The 14,422-nt window shown below is 37.8% G+C and overlaps 1 protein-coding gene across 3 annotated transcripts in view; it reads left to right on the forward strand.

Annotated features, from left to right (window-relative positions):
• Positions 1-14,422, forward strand: part of CTNNA3 (catenin alpha 3) — a 500,767-nt gene that overhangs the window by 378,056 nt on the left and 108,289 nt on the right. For all 3 annotated transcript variants that reach the window (XM_056352597.1, XM_056352598.1, XM_056352599.1), the window contains one exon: positions 11,771-11,971. In XM_056352597.1, the coding sequence (XP_056208572.1) occupies positions 11,771-11,971 (201 nt within the window). The remainder of the gene's footprint in view (positions 1-11,770; positions 11,972-14,422) is intronic.

Here is a 14,422-nt window from a genome sequence, read left to right on the forward strand (position 1 = left end):
GCAGTGTAAAAAGCCTTTAAAACAAACAAACCCCCAAACCCTAACCGCTCCAAAACCCAAAAAATGCCCAAAGCAAACCACTGTGACTACCCCGCTGCTGAACAACAATACCAGCTTTACACTTCAGTGGAAAAACTGATCGATGAAAAGACAGCTTTTCTTTCTGCAAGTTTAGTATTTCAAGAGGTAACTATTTTCAACAATAAACACTGCAGTTCACAGATGAGGGTAATGCTTCCATGAGGATAACTGACAAATTTATCACAGCTTAGAATTTATCATTTTTGTAGGGAATCTTAGGAGTTTCCTACCTCAAATTATCTCTTGTCGATTAAATGTTTTCCATCTGTTAACATTTGCCCTATCTGTGGGTTGGCTATTGTGTCAAGCAGAATTACTAGGTGTTCATTAGATGTTCACTGTAGCAGATATAAAGCTGTTACTGAGAATATTACCATAAAGCCAGTGTTTTCACCTAACGATTATCTAAGAGTGGCAGATGGCTCTTATCATTTGACAATATTTTATAGACATAAATGAAATAGCTACCATGTAACATAATATGGTCTGCTTTGTTCTACACATTGTAAAGCCAGGTAATGCAAAAGATCTCAAATTATACACCACTAATCTAGCAGGAGGAAATAATGATCGATTTTCATATTCATTTATCTCCCACCCCCCACCCCAACACCCCCTGAGGAAATTGAATCTTTTGAAGGTGATAAATTGACAAAATACTCCAGCTGATCCAAGGCAGGAATTGAGTATTCCCTAATAATTGCATATTTTTTTTACACATTTTGGTCCAAATTAGGAAGATCACCAGCTCTTCATTTTATAGCATCTGCCCTTGGGATTACTAACTGGGATATCAGCTGTGCACTGGTTTTTAAGATATCTGCTGTGAACTATTTCCCTGTAATCTGGCTAGTTATTTCACTGTTCAAAAGATTTTAATTTCCAATGAGGTAAGAGTGGAGCTCAATGAAGAACTCTGTGTAATTCCTGGCATAAACCAATTCCTTCAGATAATCTGTTATTCAGAAAACATTGCTTTTGCCATTTTAGACTTAAGGATTTATGATTTACCAAGGCCTTTGTGAGTTTTTAAGAGATATTTTCATGAAGTTAGATAATATTTTAGCTGGTTTTGGATTTTGAATGCAGAATTTAGAAAGCAACAATAAATTTTCTATTTCCCATCCATAGAAGGGCAGAAAACAGATTTATTTATGCCCTGCTTAGGGCCAACTCATATTTCACCTAAGGCAATAAAACTGCAGACTTCAGCTCTTCTTTTTTGGCAGAGCAAATGATATGGAAAATTGAATCTCTCACAGCACTGAGAATACAACTCCTTTTTTTTTTCCAGTTTTGGTTTGTTTGTTTTTTTTTTTTACCTCTATCTGCTTTAATTCATCAGCTGTGTAAGCAACTCTGCCTTCGAAAGAGGCAAGTAGGGCACGAAAGACCAAACAAAGGTATGTGGAGAGGTTTTTGTATGACACAGTCTTCTGCTTATATGCTGAAGGAGAATCCTCTCTTGCAGTTAAGAATTCTCCCCCAGACAATTCTAGTAAAATGCTGAGAAGCTGATGGGAATGAAGAAACAAGTGGGAAAAAAAATATGACAAAGTCTCTCCTCTTTTGTGGTTTATCTGCTGGAAAAAGAAACCTTCCAGAATTTTTACCTGAGGTTTATGAAGGTGACAGAATGGGAAACTGTATCTTGCGGTTTTTTGAGACAGAATGTTATGAGGAGAATAATAAATACTATGGTTGTGAATTGCTGTGTAAATGAAGGGATCAGGCCCAGACTGAATATGAAGAACATGGTTTTCCTGTGTGTTTTATGAACTGGATGACACATACTAAGGAAAAGTATGACATGATTTTGTAAGGCAAACAATTCTCCATTATCCAGTAGCTAAAGGGAAGAGTGAAAAGTAATAATTACATCTAAGATAACAAACTGAGAAGGAAAGTCTTAAGGCTGACGGTTGGTGGCATATGTTGTGAAGGATTTTATAACCAAATCTGTAAAAGGACTTGCTGATGCAGAGAAGGCATGTTTCAGGAATTTGTGGAGCCTGGATTTGTCAGCATTAGCCCATGCTCTTTTTGGCTGGCAGTTCTTACCATTTTTTTCCCCTCTGTATCACAGAGTCATAAAATCATTCTGGTTGGAAGGGACCTCAAGGTCTAGTCCATCCTGCTGCTCACAGCTGGGCCCACACTGCATTCAGACTAAGGACAGAGATTTTATAATCTCTCTGAGCTACTGTTCATTATTCTGGTGAACCTCATTATCCTTGCAGTGATTCTCACCCCCCCCCCCCCCCCGCCCCCCGCCCCCATCAGATCCTCACCTGTTGCATTTTGACTGGTTATCTCTCATTCACGAGCCTCACACATCAGTGATGAAGTGAAAGACCAGAGTCAATTAACCTGTTAATGCAGAGTTAAGGCTAACTGGCAATATTCTTCTGGCATGCTGTGTTCACTAAAATTTAAATTTCTAAAAAGTGGTACATGAAATGAGGGATGTATGCTGATTAAATCATGGCTTCTTGGATCTGGCTGGAAGCATTTATTGTATTACATGTAAATGTATTTAAATGCTGGAGCCATTTTTGGCAAAGCTGGGTGTATATTGCAGGTCTGTTGAAGTACTGCTTATGCTATGGAAGGCGGCAGTGGAGGTCATTTGTAATTTCCCACATTTGTGATCAGATACAAGAGATGTACCATGGGAATTGTAATATAAACATTGAAATATTGTCTGCAGTAGTTGAGACAAAAAAAGTTTGTCTAGTCTGGTGCTACCTAGTCTCCTAGTCTCAGCCAAATAGCCTTCTGGTCACTGTTATGAGGAGTTAACATGGTCAAATTAAAGTTGAAGGGATTTATTCAATTGTACTTCAAGAAGCTGAAGTTGTTGGATTTGTTTTTTAGGAAGATAAATTACAGTCTTTGAAAAAAAATTGTCAGTTATAGGTGCTTCAGTGTAGAGAAGAGAATGCTCTTTTAGGAGACAATAGTTATTAACGTAATTACAGTTACCTAGGTTCATAGCTGAGACATGGCTAGTCTGAGTAAAATATGCTATGTGCATTCTGGAAGTTAGTAGCAGTGGGGAAGGAGGGGCACATGACAAACATGATTTGTGGTTATGGTGATTTCCAAGGATTAAACAAGAATGCTCTGTTTCTTCTCCCTCATTGTCTCCTCTTCCATGTCTTGCTACTATTTCCAATTCTTTATTTTCCCCTTCTTGTCCTACAAAGCTAACATCATATCACAGGTTATTAATACATAAAAAAATTCTTTGTTACCCTGGATGTTATCTTTGATAATGGGAGTATAAACCATCTCCCGTAATTTTCAGAATAAAAACTGAGCTAAACGTTCTCAGCTTTTTATAGCCAGAGGAGAGAAATGGGCACCTCTAAAGCCTAAGTCAATTGAACATGTTGACGTGCACATAAAGGATAAGGTGGATTGTCCTTAAAACATGTAATTTCTCTCAGCTGACCTGAGAAGAGTGTCTTTAAGATGACTAGGCCAGTGAAGAGGCTAAGGGCAAGTTGTATGGGAGCGTGTCACTCCTGCATGTTTCTGAAGGAGTGTTTTCTTGTTCTTGTGGCCCAGGAGAGAATTGGAGTATGAGAAGTGACCCCTACCCAGCTGGGTATGCTTATGTTTTTGCTTTTTCTGGCTTCTCTTTATCTCTTGCCCATCCAGGTGCCCATGCTTCTGTGCACTTTTTCTCTGCCTTTCCTCTCTCCAGGTCCTTATCTAGACATCAAGATGGCCTGTATGTTTTTATGTATTTTCTCATTTTTAGATATCTCAGAGCCTGGCTCATGCAAAGCTCTAGGAAAGGAGAGACTTAAACATGCTGAGTGTTGCAAGACTGTGCTTCCTTCATTTCCCCAAGATACTGGAATATATCTGGATGCTGAATGGGGAAGCTGATGATCCAGGGATCTGTCTGTAGGCTGAATTTTGTGCCCAAGAAATTGAGGGCAAGGATTGAAGCACCAGTAGTTAGCATCTCAAACCAACCAAATCATATTGTAATCATGTTAAAATGAGTGGTGGAAAGAAGTAGAACTCTGGAAAGGATTAATATTGCTATAAGGTTCTCACTCATGCAGGGAGAGAAATTTTCAGTGATCTGAAATCCTCATTTCCCAGTTAAACTGATTGTTTTGGGCTGCCAAATCTGTAATTAATAGACACTTTAAGAAAAATTCTTATTGTCAGTGGTTCTTTTTTGGTGGTGATACGGTGGGGGATTTGGGGGTTGTTTGTTTATTTGTGTGGTTTTGTGGTTTTTTTTAGCTTTCTTGACTTTAAGTGCTAACATCTTGGAATCATTCATGCATAAGTGAATGAAAATGAACCTTAAGGAGAGGCTGCCAACTCAATCAATACTTTGTTCACCCTAAGGTAATATCTGAAAGAAATAAACACTTCAGTTAGTATTTGCTGTGAACAGAACTGAAGTTAATGTTTCAGACTACGGATTGAAGTTTCTAAAAACACAAACAACAAATTTATTATACAGTTTAAAGTGTTGCTTCTCTTTTCCTTCATAAGTAATCTATAGGAACTTGCACAGATAGCGATAGATCCTGAAGAACTTTCAGTACCTTGCCTGTGAGGGTGCCTTTATGCCATCCTTTCTTTTCTCTGCCCACATTCATCTTCATTTCCATCGCTGTTCTTCTGTTGTCTTGTAGCTTTTGTCTTGCAGCCTCCAGCTTACTGTTTGAGATAGCCGCAATATTTTTGTGCTTATGTCCCATGATACTGGACACTCTTATTAGATTTTTACCTTTCTCCAAGTTAGCTCACTGTTTCATGGAACTGTCTGGCACACTTCCTAGGCATGTTCTTCTTTCAGGAAAATTTGTCCTTGCAGCATAGTACTCATTAACATGAAGCATACCTATTAACTCAAGAGGCTTTTCATGTATGTGCTTTTCCAAATGTGATCACTCTTGGCATCACAATTCCTGTTTCAGAGAGAGGTTGTACTTGTGGCAGACCTTCTTAGTGTTGTTTAAAAGTAATAACAATTTATTTTATCTAGCACCTGAAAAAAAAGCCATTTGCGCCTGTTTCTCTATCAGTTTATTTCTGGTCTCCACAGGCAATTTTTTCAAGTGTTTAACCATGCTCATAATCAAGAACCCCCGCCCCCCGCCTTTACATCAAGTCCTAAATTTCCTTTGCTTTGACTTCTGACCAGTTGCCTGCCGGCACATTTGTCCAGCTTGTCAGGGTTGCTCTGAATGGCAGCCCTGCCCTCTAGAGTACTAGCCAGCCATTCTTCCAAGTCATTGTCACCTCCAGACTTGCTGAGAATACGTTCTGTGTCATTGCCCAAGGTGTTAAGAAGTTAAATGATACCAGCGTCAGCATTGACCCTTCCTGAAGAGCATCTGTCCTAACTAAGATCCAGTTTGACTTTGAGCTACTGACCAATCCTTTGTGAGCCTGATGGTCTGGCCGCTGCTTCATCCACCTTGTTGCTCACCCACCCAGGTGTTATCACCCTAGTTTTCCTGTAAGGAGGCTGTGGCAGACTGTGTGAAAAACATTCTTGGAAGTCAGCAATAACCAATGCACTCCACTCATCCACAGGGCCAGTCCTTCATCACTGAGGCCAATCCCTCTGGCCATGCTTGATTTGCCCTTGGTAAATCAATGCTCTTTGTTCCTAATGATCTTCCTGTCCTTCATGTGCCTGGAAATGCCTTCATGAGGTCTTGTTCCGTAATATTTCTAGGAACTGAGGTGAAGCCTTATCCTGTAGCTTTCTGGATGCTTCTTCTTACCTTTTTTAAGATGGACACAACAATATACATTTATGTGCACTTTATATTATAGCTGTATGTGTCTAAAACCCGAGCATTTTGGAAGCACCATGTGTGCATTTCAGTAAATGGCAGACCCTTGTGAGCCCTGCCTCTCAATACCACTCTTGGTCTGAGATAGAATGATGGTGTTGTCAACTAGATTAGGAACAAGTAATATTAGAAATTATCATCCAGTTTCTTAGTTTGGGGAAATAAAATACATTTAGTTAGTACAGTCAGAGAAGAAAGGTTGTTTATTTTCCTTGTTCTAAGTAATTATTTTTCTCTACTTCCTTATTAATTTAAAAATTCTTCTATTGAATGTCCAGGGACTTTGAACATTAAGTGATTACCAGTGATTTCCTTTTTGTGTAGTGACTAAGACACTGTCTTGCTTACAGAATGTAGATATTCTATTAGAAGAGCAGAGCCCTGAGTGCCAAAAAATCTGTTTCATAAGATTGCTCATGGAGATTTAGCCTTGAGTATTCCCTTAACTTGGGTATGTAGCAAAAAGTTGGGAATTAAATGCAACTTCTTTTTTTATCTGAATATGGGAGCTGTGATAACAGGCAGTTGTATACTGGAACTTGCCTCTTCCACTTGGTGGTCTTGTTCTCCTAACTTTGGCACCAGAAATTGCTAAATCTAAGTATGGATATTATTAACAATTAATTGATTTCAAAAATCTTTTAGGGGTTCACTAAAGCATTATGAGTCTGCAGGAGCACGTGTTTTGCTGTACTAGGTAGTGCCATTAGTGGAAAATCTGGAATCCTTCTTGGAGTAGCACACAAGGTACCACATCCTTGGGAATAGGAGTGGTCTGAGGAGGAGTTTACTTTTTGTATAAAGTGTCTTTGCTTCCCATTTTATCATGCCAACAGATGGTAAAAGAAATAATTTTGGTCAGGTTAAACCATGACTACATACATTTCTACATCTGAATTTATGGTTTAGGGCTTGCAGAAAAGTACGTATTATTTTCCATCTTGTCTTCTGGAGACCAAAAAAAATGAGTTTTCTAATGCTTCTTCATATACTGTATTTCTTAAATATTTAATAATTCTTTTTTTTTTTCAAATTTTTCTTTTTTTTTTTTTTTCTGTAATGCCTCTATTTGGACCACAATTTTCTTGAACTGAGCAGAGAAACTTAATAAAAAGTGCTTCAACTGAGGCCTTATCAGTGCCAAGTGGAGTGGAAGGGCATCACCTGTCTTTTTCTCCAGATGACGTGCAAAGGAAGAGCTATTGATTTTGTCCCAGAGACAGTCTGAGTCATGGCTTTGTCAAAGACAGCTTTATTATCCAGCGGTTAGCTCAGCTGAGATATGGGTTTTGGCCAGTACAGCTAACACTAAGGTCCCAAAGGAAAATCAGAAGATACAGTGCACCACTTGGGATAATTGCTGTGGTGACCATGGCGATCTGACAATTTCTTTAAACATCTGTCAATCCACTGTTACAATTAACTCTTATACTAGACACTGACTCGTGACAAAGAGATGGTACGTCGTCCTAATCTTTTTCTGCTTTGGAAAGTGGGATTCTTGGATGAAAATCAAAAGTTGATCAAATGCATTTTGTATAGAAGGAGGAAGCATCTGTAAGAAAGATACAGGTTAAAACAATCTCAGTTGGACTGTGATCAGTGCTGATTTCTCTCCTTTTTCATTATATGTGCTCAGGCAAATATATAAGCTTGTTTGTGCTTCAGGAAAATTAAGTTAAGCAAGATTTCATTGATTGTGAAGTACCTCATCTGGGGAGAGCTTCAGAACATAGTGAGAGACTGCATGTTTGGTATGGATATTCAGATTCAGAAAGGCTACCGCTGTGTAGTACCAGTATGTCAGGACAAGGTCATTTATGCTTATGGAGTATGTGTATTGTCTGTGCATTCTGTCATGCTTGTGAGTTTTTGACATAAGTACAGCATTTATCAAGTTCTCAACTGACCCCTTGCATTTGACAATGTATGGATGCAGCAAGAAAAGATGTTGCACATCTTTCTAGTACAAGGTAGATGGACAATACACAGTCAATAAAATCTACATCCGTCGTCTTCTTTGAAACCCAGTATCTGGAAGGATATATGACATTCTGATTTATGTTCCCTGATACTATTATGGGCTTTGATAGTTAGATTCTAAAATGATTTAAAAGTACAAAATAAAAATTACAAATTTGGAAGCAAGCAGCTAATTGGGATCTCAGGCCACAATGTACAGATCTAATTGCATTTCTGTTGAGCGTCTGGCCTCAAGTTTGCTGCTTCTTTCTCCATGAAAGTGTTGGTTTTGACATGTCTTAGAAGGGCTTGGAAACTGTGAGCTTTCCATCATGTGTTCTGTTCATACAGTATTTCCAGTAGGCCACATGCAATATATTTAAAAAAAAAATTACTTGAGATTCATACCACACAAAATAACAAGTTAACTATGTTTTTCACTTAGGGAGGTTTCACTTGGTGTAGATATCAGAAGGTTCTTACCATTATATTTACACAGGAATAAACTCTTTAGTTGTTGTCTTGGCAGAACAGTTAAAAGGCAGTGTATTCTTCACACAAAGGCCCTTAAAGCGGAATTTGTGCTATCCACTTCTGTAATTATCTCTATTAACACTTGGACAGTATTAAACCTAATGCAGTGGTGACCTATACTCAGTCACTTTAGACATAACTGTGGCAGCAGAAGTGGGGTTTTGTTTCCTGCATTCTTTCACAGTTTCATGTGTTGTGTTTGGCATGGGGGGAACTGAAACAGTTGCCAGTACTCTCATTGTCCTACTTCCATGTAGGTGGTAGTCCATGGGTGTCATAACAGAATATGCACAGACTGAACGAACAGTGCCAACAGTCACCATTATTAAAATTTCATTTTTCTGCTGACCTTGGAGATTGGTGACACGTACCTGAAAGGATATGGACATCCCATATTCACAGACGAATTGTGTGATGTAGCTGTTTCATAAACTGAACCAGAATTCATAATTTTGCATAGGTAAAATCCCAAGATACTCATGCCAGACACAGCTAGTAATTCAGGATTACCTAATGGTGTGCTTGCTCTGCCTGAGTTACCATGGTCGTCCAATTCATTGTATAACATAAAATGTAATTTAATACTGACTTACCGAATGGCAATCATGTGAGTTAACAAGAAACATGTAAATTCTGAATTATTTCATGGCTTAGTGCAATAGAAGTTTCACAGTGTTGCTTCTGAAGACAGAGCAAATCTGTTGCCTTCACACCTTGCATTTCTAATGTTCTTGTATTACATTCTCTGAGAGACAAAGCAGATTTTAAAAGGTCTGTGTGTGAAAGGAAATTTAATACCAAAACTAATATGGAAGCTTTTAAGAAACATTTAAGCTTTAAAGCCATAAACATATTCTCTTTTTAAATTGTATTTTATGTTATTACCCTCTATACCAGAACCTAAATTTTATATTTACATTACTTTGCCTGAAAAAATTGAATATACCTTTCAGTATTGGTGGTATAGATGGGAATACTAATATACCACTTACCTGCTCTCTCTGTAACTTTTGCCACTACTGTCTTCTAGCTTGCTCAGAATTCTTACTCAGGTCTGTTACCTTTCGTTTTATGACTAGTCTTACTTTAGTATCAGTATTTCTTCCTTTGTCTCCACCCTTCCTGCCAATGTTCTTTTTTCCACTACTATGTATTTGAGTATCAAAAAATAGTTTCTTAAAAACAAATAATGCTTTACTATTGCCATTTGACAAATTGGGAGAAGGTGGATATTCAGAAAGACAGGAGGGTAATAATTTATTTTAGAAGAATAATTCTACAGTTATTCTTTTTTAGCAACCCAGAAGTTTCTTCCATCATCCTTAAGCAACCATTTTCTCCTTGTGCATTCCTCTGGCTAAGTCTTTGTTCTTTTTTAATTGTTCCTGTTTTGCGTGGGTGACTTGGAAATGCTCGTGTGCCATGCCTCTGTTGTATTTGTGTGTGTTATTAATAATTTCTCTTTTCTGGCATAGACACCTACGTCATCGGATCCATTCAGTGAGATTATCATATCACATATAGCTGAGTGAAATAGCAAAGACAGGTTCAAGATAAGTGTCTCTTCTGTACTGAATGTTTGGTGCTTTTTTAGTATGGAAGTGTGTCAGGTAGCTCAGTTTGTCTCAGCATAGGGCAACTACTGCCATTTAAAAATAATATGTCTGTCAAAGAGGAAACAGCAAAGGCAACTTTGCAGTTGTACCTGCATTGGAGGTGACTGCCAGATACAAACATGTTTGATCTGTATGGAAGACAGAGTCAGCTTCTTTCAGCTCCAGCCTTAGCAAACACACCCCTGAGTACCTCTTTGGTTAACCATACAACATACACTTCTTCAGCTCCCAGGTGTATCTTTGTCTTTATCAAATATTGAAGAAGCCCTCTCAATGTTAAATATTGTCTGTAGTCAGAAGGGTAGCAATTACTGTGATATATACTGTTGTGGTGTGTGTGTTTGTTTTTTTTTTTAAATAGTGCTGTGGAAGAATAGCCCTTTTTTATTACATCTTTTAGCCCTTTAGTAATGGGATGGTTTTGTGCCTGTTTATTTTTTTCTTAAACCTTTTTACTAGGAGGATCATATTTAACCCATTTAATGTCTCATCCAAGAACTGGTGTCTAAGAGACTTTTTGACTTCGAGAAGTTGTGTTTCATATAGATTAACAGTATGTGTCTGCCTGTTCCCAAACTTCCTGTTGTGTTTTATGTAAAAACATGAACATATCTGTGTTTGGACAGGCAGAAGGTAGTAATAATGTGTATATGTTTTAATTAGTAAAGTAAAAATGGATATGGTTTGGATATGTTGTGGAAAATCATTTAAGTATAGTTGACAATAAACCAGTTGCCATACTGTAGAAAAGATGAGACAAACAAAAATGTCTTCATTTCCTCAATGTGGCTTTGAATTTGTGATGTGGCCATGAATTCTGAAGAGGAAAACTTTAATAAGGAAAAGAATATTGTAGGAATGAAAGCTTGATAATAGAAAAGAGAAATCCCGTCATTAGACAGTGACAGAGATAGCTGAAGGGGGAAAAGTATTGTGTGGCAAGGAGGCACAGTGAAATAATGTAGCAGTAGCACTTAGTGGTGCACAATCATATTAATATATTGGTAAGTGATACTATAAGTATGTTTATAGGGATAGATATTTGCACATAATTTATTTGAATGTCACCAGTAGCATATAAATCAATAGTATATAGTAAAATAGTAAATATATTACTATAAATAAGAAATGTAAATCATATGGAAAATATAGAATCAATACACATTTTGTAATAATGACACGTATTGCAGTAATTTAATAAGTAGTAGTGTAATTTTAGTAACAGGGAAAAATACTGTTCTTTCTATTCATGTAAGAGTTTGATTTGGCATCAGTGTCCCAACACATTGATGTAAAAGAAGTTTGCTGTTGGGACAGTTGTTTGTCGATGGAGATTCATCTCACTATGGAACCTTTTGTCACAGAGGCTTTAGAAGTTTTCAACAATAAGTAACAGCTTTAGTCCTTGAAATTTTCCTTCATTCTGCAAATATTTACTGTGTATGTAATGTTTTATGGTTTTCGTATTTTTCAAACACTTTCTGACTCAGTATTTTATTGTTGCTGTTGCTTGTAGGAGAGTATTACTGTACCTTTGAATTGTAGGAATTAATAAATTGTTTTAAGAATTCCAAGGGAAATTCAGTGTAGATTTAATATTATAAGTTTTTTTATCCAAGCCTGTGTTGGCTTTCATTTCAGCAGGGGAAGAAAAAAATGCAATAAACTTGTGTCTAATATGTGTCTCATTGTGTAAGAGGTGCTATCTTAAAAGAAATGCTGTTTTATTTGCAGAAAGCCATATTCTTGAGGATGTAAACAAGTGTATCATTGCACTGAGAGAGCAAAATGTGGACAATTTAGATCGTGCAGCAGGTGCAATCCGAGCGCGTGCTTCAAGAGTAGCTCATATTGTTTCGGGTGAGATGGACAACTATGAACCAGGGGCTTACACTGAAGGAGTGATGACAAACGTTCAGTATTTGACCAAGAATGGTAAGTCTGATTTTTAAGCTATGACCTCGGTCTCTTTAGTGGCATAAACTTTCCTTTATATGTCACATGTAAAGTGAATCCTGTGATTCTGTGATCTAATGCACTAGTTATGCACTAATGATTCACTGTATGGTCTCTAATCTCCTTTCAGCATGCTATCCAATTATTATAATACCATGCAGTTAAAAACTAATTTTAAATTTTTTATTTGAACTACATTATTTATGTAAGGTTTTTTAAGTTATGGAGCACTTTTACTGGAGTTCTTAAATAAATGTAAGCAGGAATGTTTGGAGACTTGTAACTGATGAGGCAGAAGCTTTCCACTTTGTTGTACTGGTCTTACGACACCTGTTTTAAGGAGCTGAAAGGCAAACTTGAGAGAAAGAGAAGAAGACTCATAATTTGTGTGTGCTACCACTTTAAGGACTGCAGAGCAGTGGTTAAATATCCCCAAATATCTTCAGATTTGCTAAGCACATTTGGAACTTCCTCAAATGGTTATTAGTATCCATTTACTTTTTCATAATACTCAAAAAAAGGGTATCCTATATTGGAATATCCCTGTAGAGAATAGTTCAGGGGTGTAACTGCTCTGTTCTAGAAATGTTTTCTGTTGTTTACAACAGTTGTTGTTTATATAAATGAATTGCTGGCCTTTCATAGTGTATACTTAATTATCTGCTGAGCTCCCAGGACTTCCATATTTTCAGTGGTTGCAAATCTAAATAGTTTGGCAGTTAAAAAATTGCTGCTAATTTTTCTGGCAAGTCTGTATATCTCTGGAATATAGGATTTAGCTTCATGAACTCAGAAGTCTAAATCCTAGCTCTGTTAGTCTAAACAAATTCCTGGTATCTTACATTTGACTGACATTTACTTTATTTTGCTGCAAGAAGAGACAGGGTTTTTATTTGAGCTCTTTCTTAATCAGTTCAAATATGTCCAGGACAGAACAGTCCTCATGTGAACAAGAGTGAACTGACATTGCAATGAAGTGGCAAAAGGGACAGAATAGTGAGAAGGGTTTGAAATAGACTTCCTTGTTTTTATATTCTTTTCTGACATTTTGATGAGAAAATCTGAGAAAACTTTCTACATGACATTCTTTTTTTCATAACTTCTGAAAGTTCTGTGACAAATACCAAGGGAATCGGCAATTATAGGAAGGCACAGTTTTGATTCCCATGTAAAAGCTGAGCCTTTCTTTCTTGAAACTGGTAGTGTTTAAACACATTTTAAGTTGACACTGATTTCTGTTCTGTTGTCTTGCTTTGACAGTAATATATAATGTGCCTAAATCTGTCTGTCTGCAAAAGACTGGAAGACATAAAACAGGTTTTGCTTGGAGTGTTTGCCTTTGTCAAAGGTCATCAAGCATGGTGTCTTCTCAAATGTCTTTGTAGTACTTCAAACCTAAGAATCCACTATCTTAACAGTGTTCAGTAGGAGTGGAAAAAAGAAACATATACTTCTGATTCTGTATTTATATGATCTGCGATGAACCAAATAGGGAGGTTTTTTGATTGCTTGATGGTTTTCTTTTTTTTTCTTTTAACTATTTCAGCTTGGGGAAAATGCAGGTAGGCTGCAGCCTTCAGGTGTAACCCAAAACATTCTATCACCGCTGCATCTTTCAGGAGCCAGCTGATGGCAGAGTAACACTTCTGAGAGAACTGTGTATTTATGCTGCTGTTAGCTCCTAAGTTAGCTTACATGAGTGACCTAGGACAGTGAAGTGCATCCTTTATGCCAGCCCCACCCCCCATCCTTTGATACAATACACAAATTGTCCCTTAGTCTATGGACCACCCCTCTGACATGTATGTAAAAGGTCCACAAAATGTCAGTTGAGTTAATTTAATCCATGAGTTTGGGCTTCATCTGTTATGCTGGTCACTGAGGACAGGAGAGGTGGTGTGTTGTGTGGAGCTGTTGGGCACCAAAGGCAGCTCAGGTTGGCACTCTGCTGCACTTGCACTGCTTCTTGTAAGGCTTGTCCTCCATTGGTTCAGGTGGTTCCTTCTATAGTGATTCCTGTAACATGCAACTCAAGTCATGGGTTACAACAATCTAAAGGTATATCCATTACAGTCTCCACCCCTGGTCCTTTTGGGCCAGGTGATAGGATTTAACATTGTAATGAAGTTCCCCCCTTGTTCTTGGCCTGGCTAGCAAGAAGGGGTTCCTGCTATGGTAATTCCTGTAACATGCAACTCAAATCATGGATTGTTTTCACCCAGGAGTAAATCACCTTGAGATACACATTGGACTTCCCCATCCTTCTGCATTACCCACCAAGTGCACCCAGATCCTTGCACTGGTTGATGCCCAGCCAGACCCTGAGCGGTGGCCCCCTGGCCTACTTTCCCCCTAGTTCTGTTGCTGAGCAGGAATATGACCCAAGCCAAAACCAGCACACATAATCATAATTATTAGATATAGGGGATA

The sequence above is a fragment of the Falco biarmicus genome, chromosome 9 (assembly GCF_023638135.1).
Source record: "Falco biarmicus isolate bFalBia1 chromosome 9, bFalBia1.pri, whole genome shotgun sequence".
Taxonomy (NCBI): domain Eukaryota; kingdom Metazoa; phylum Chordata; class Aves; order Falconiformes; family Falconidae; genus Falco; species Falco biarmicus.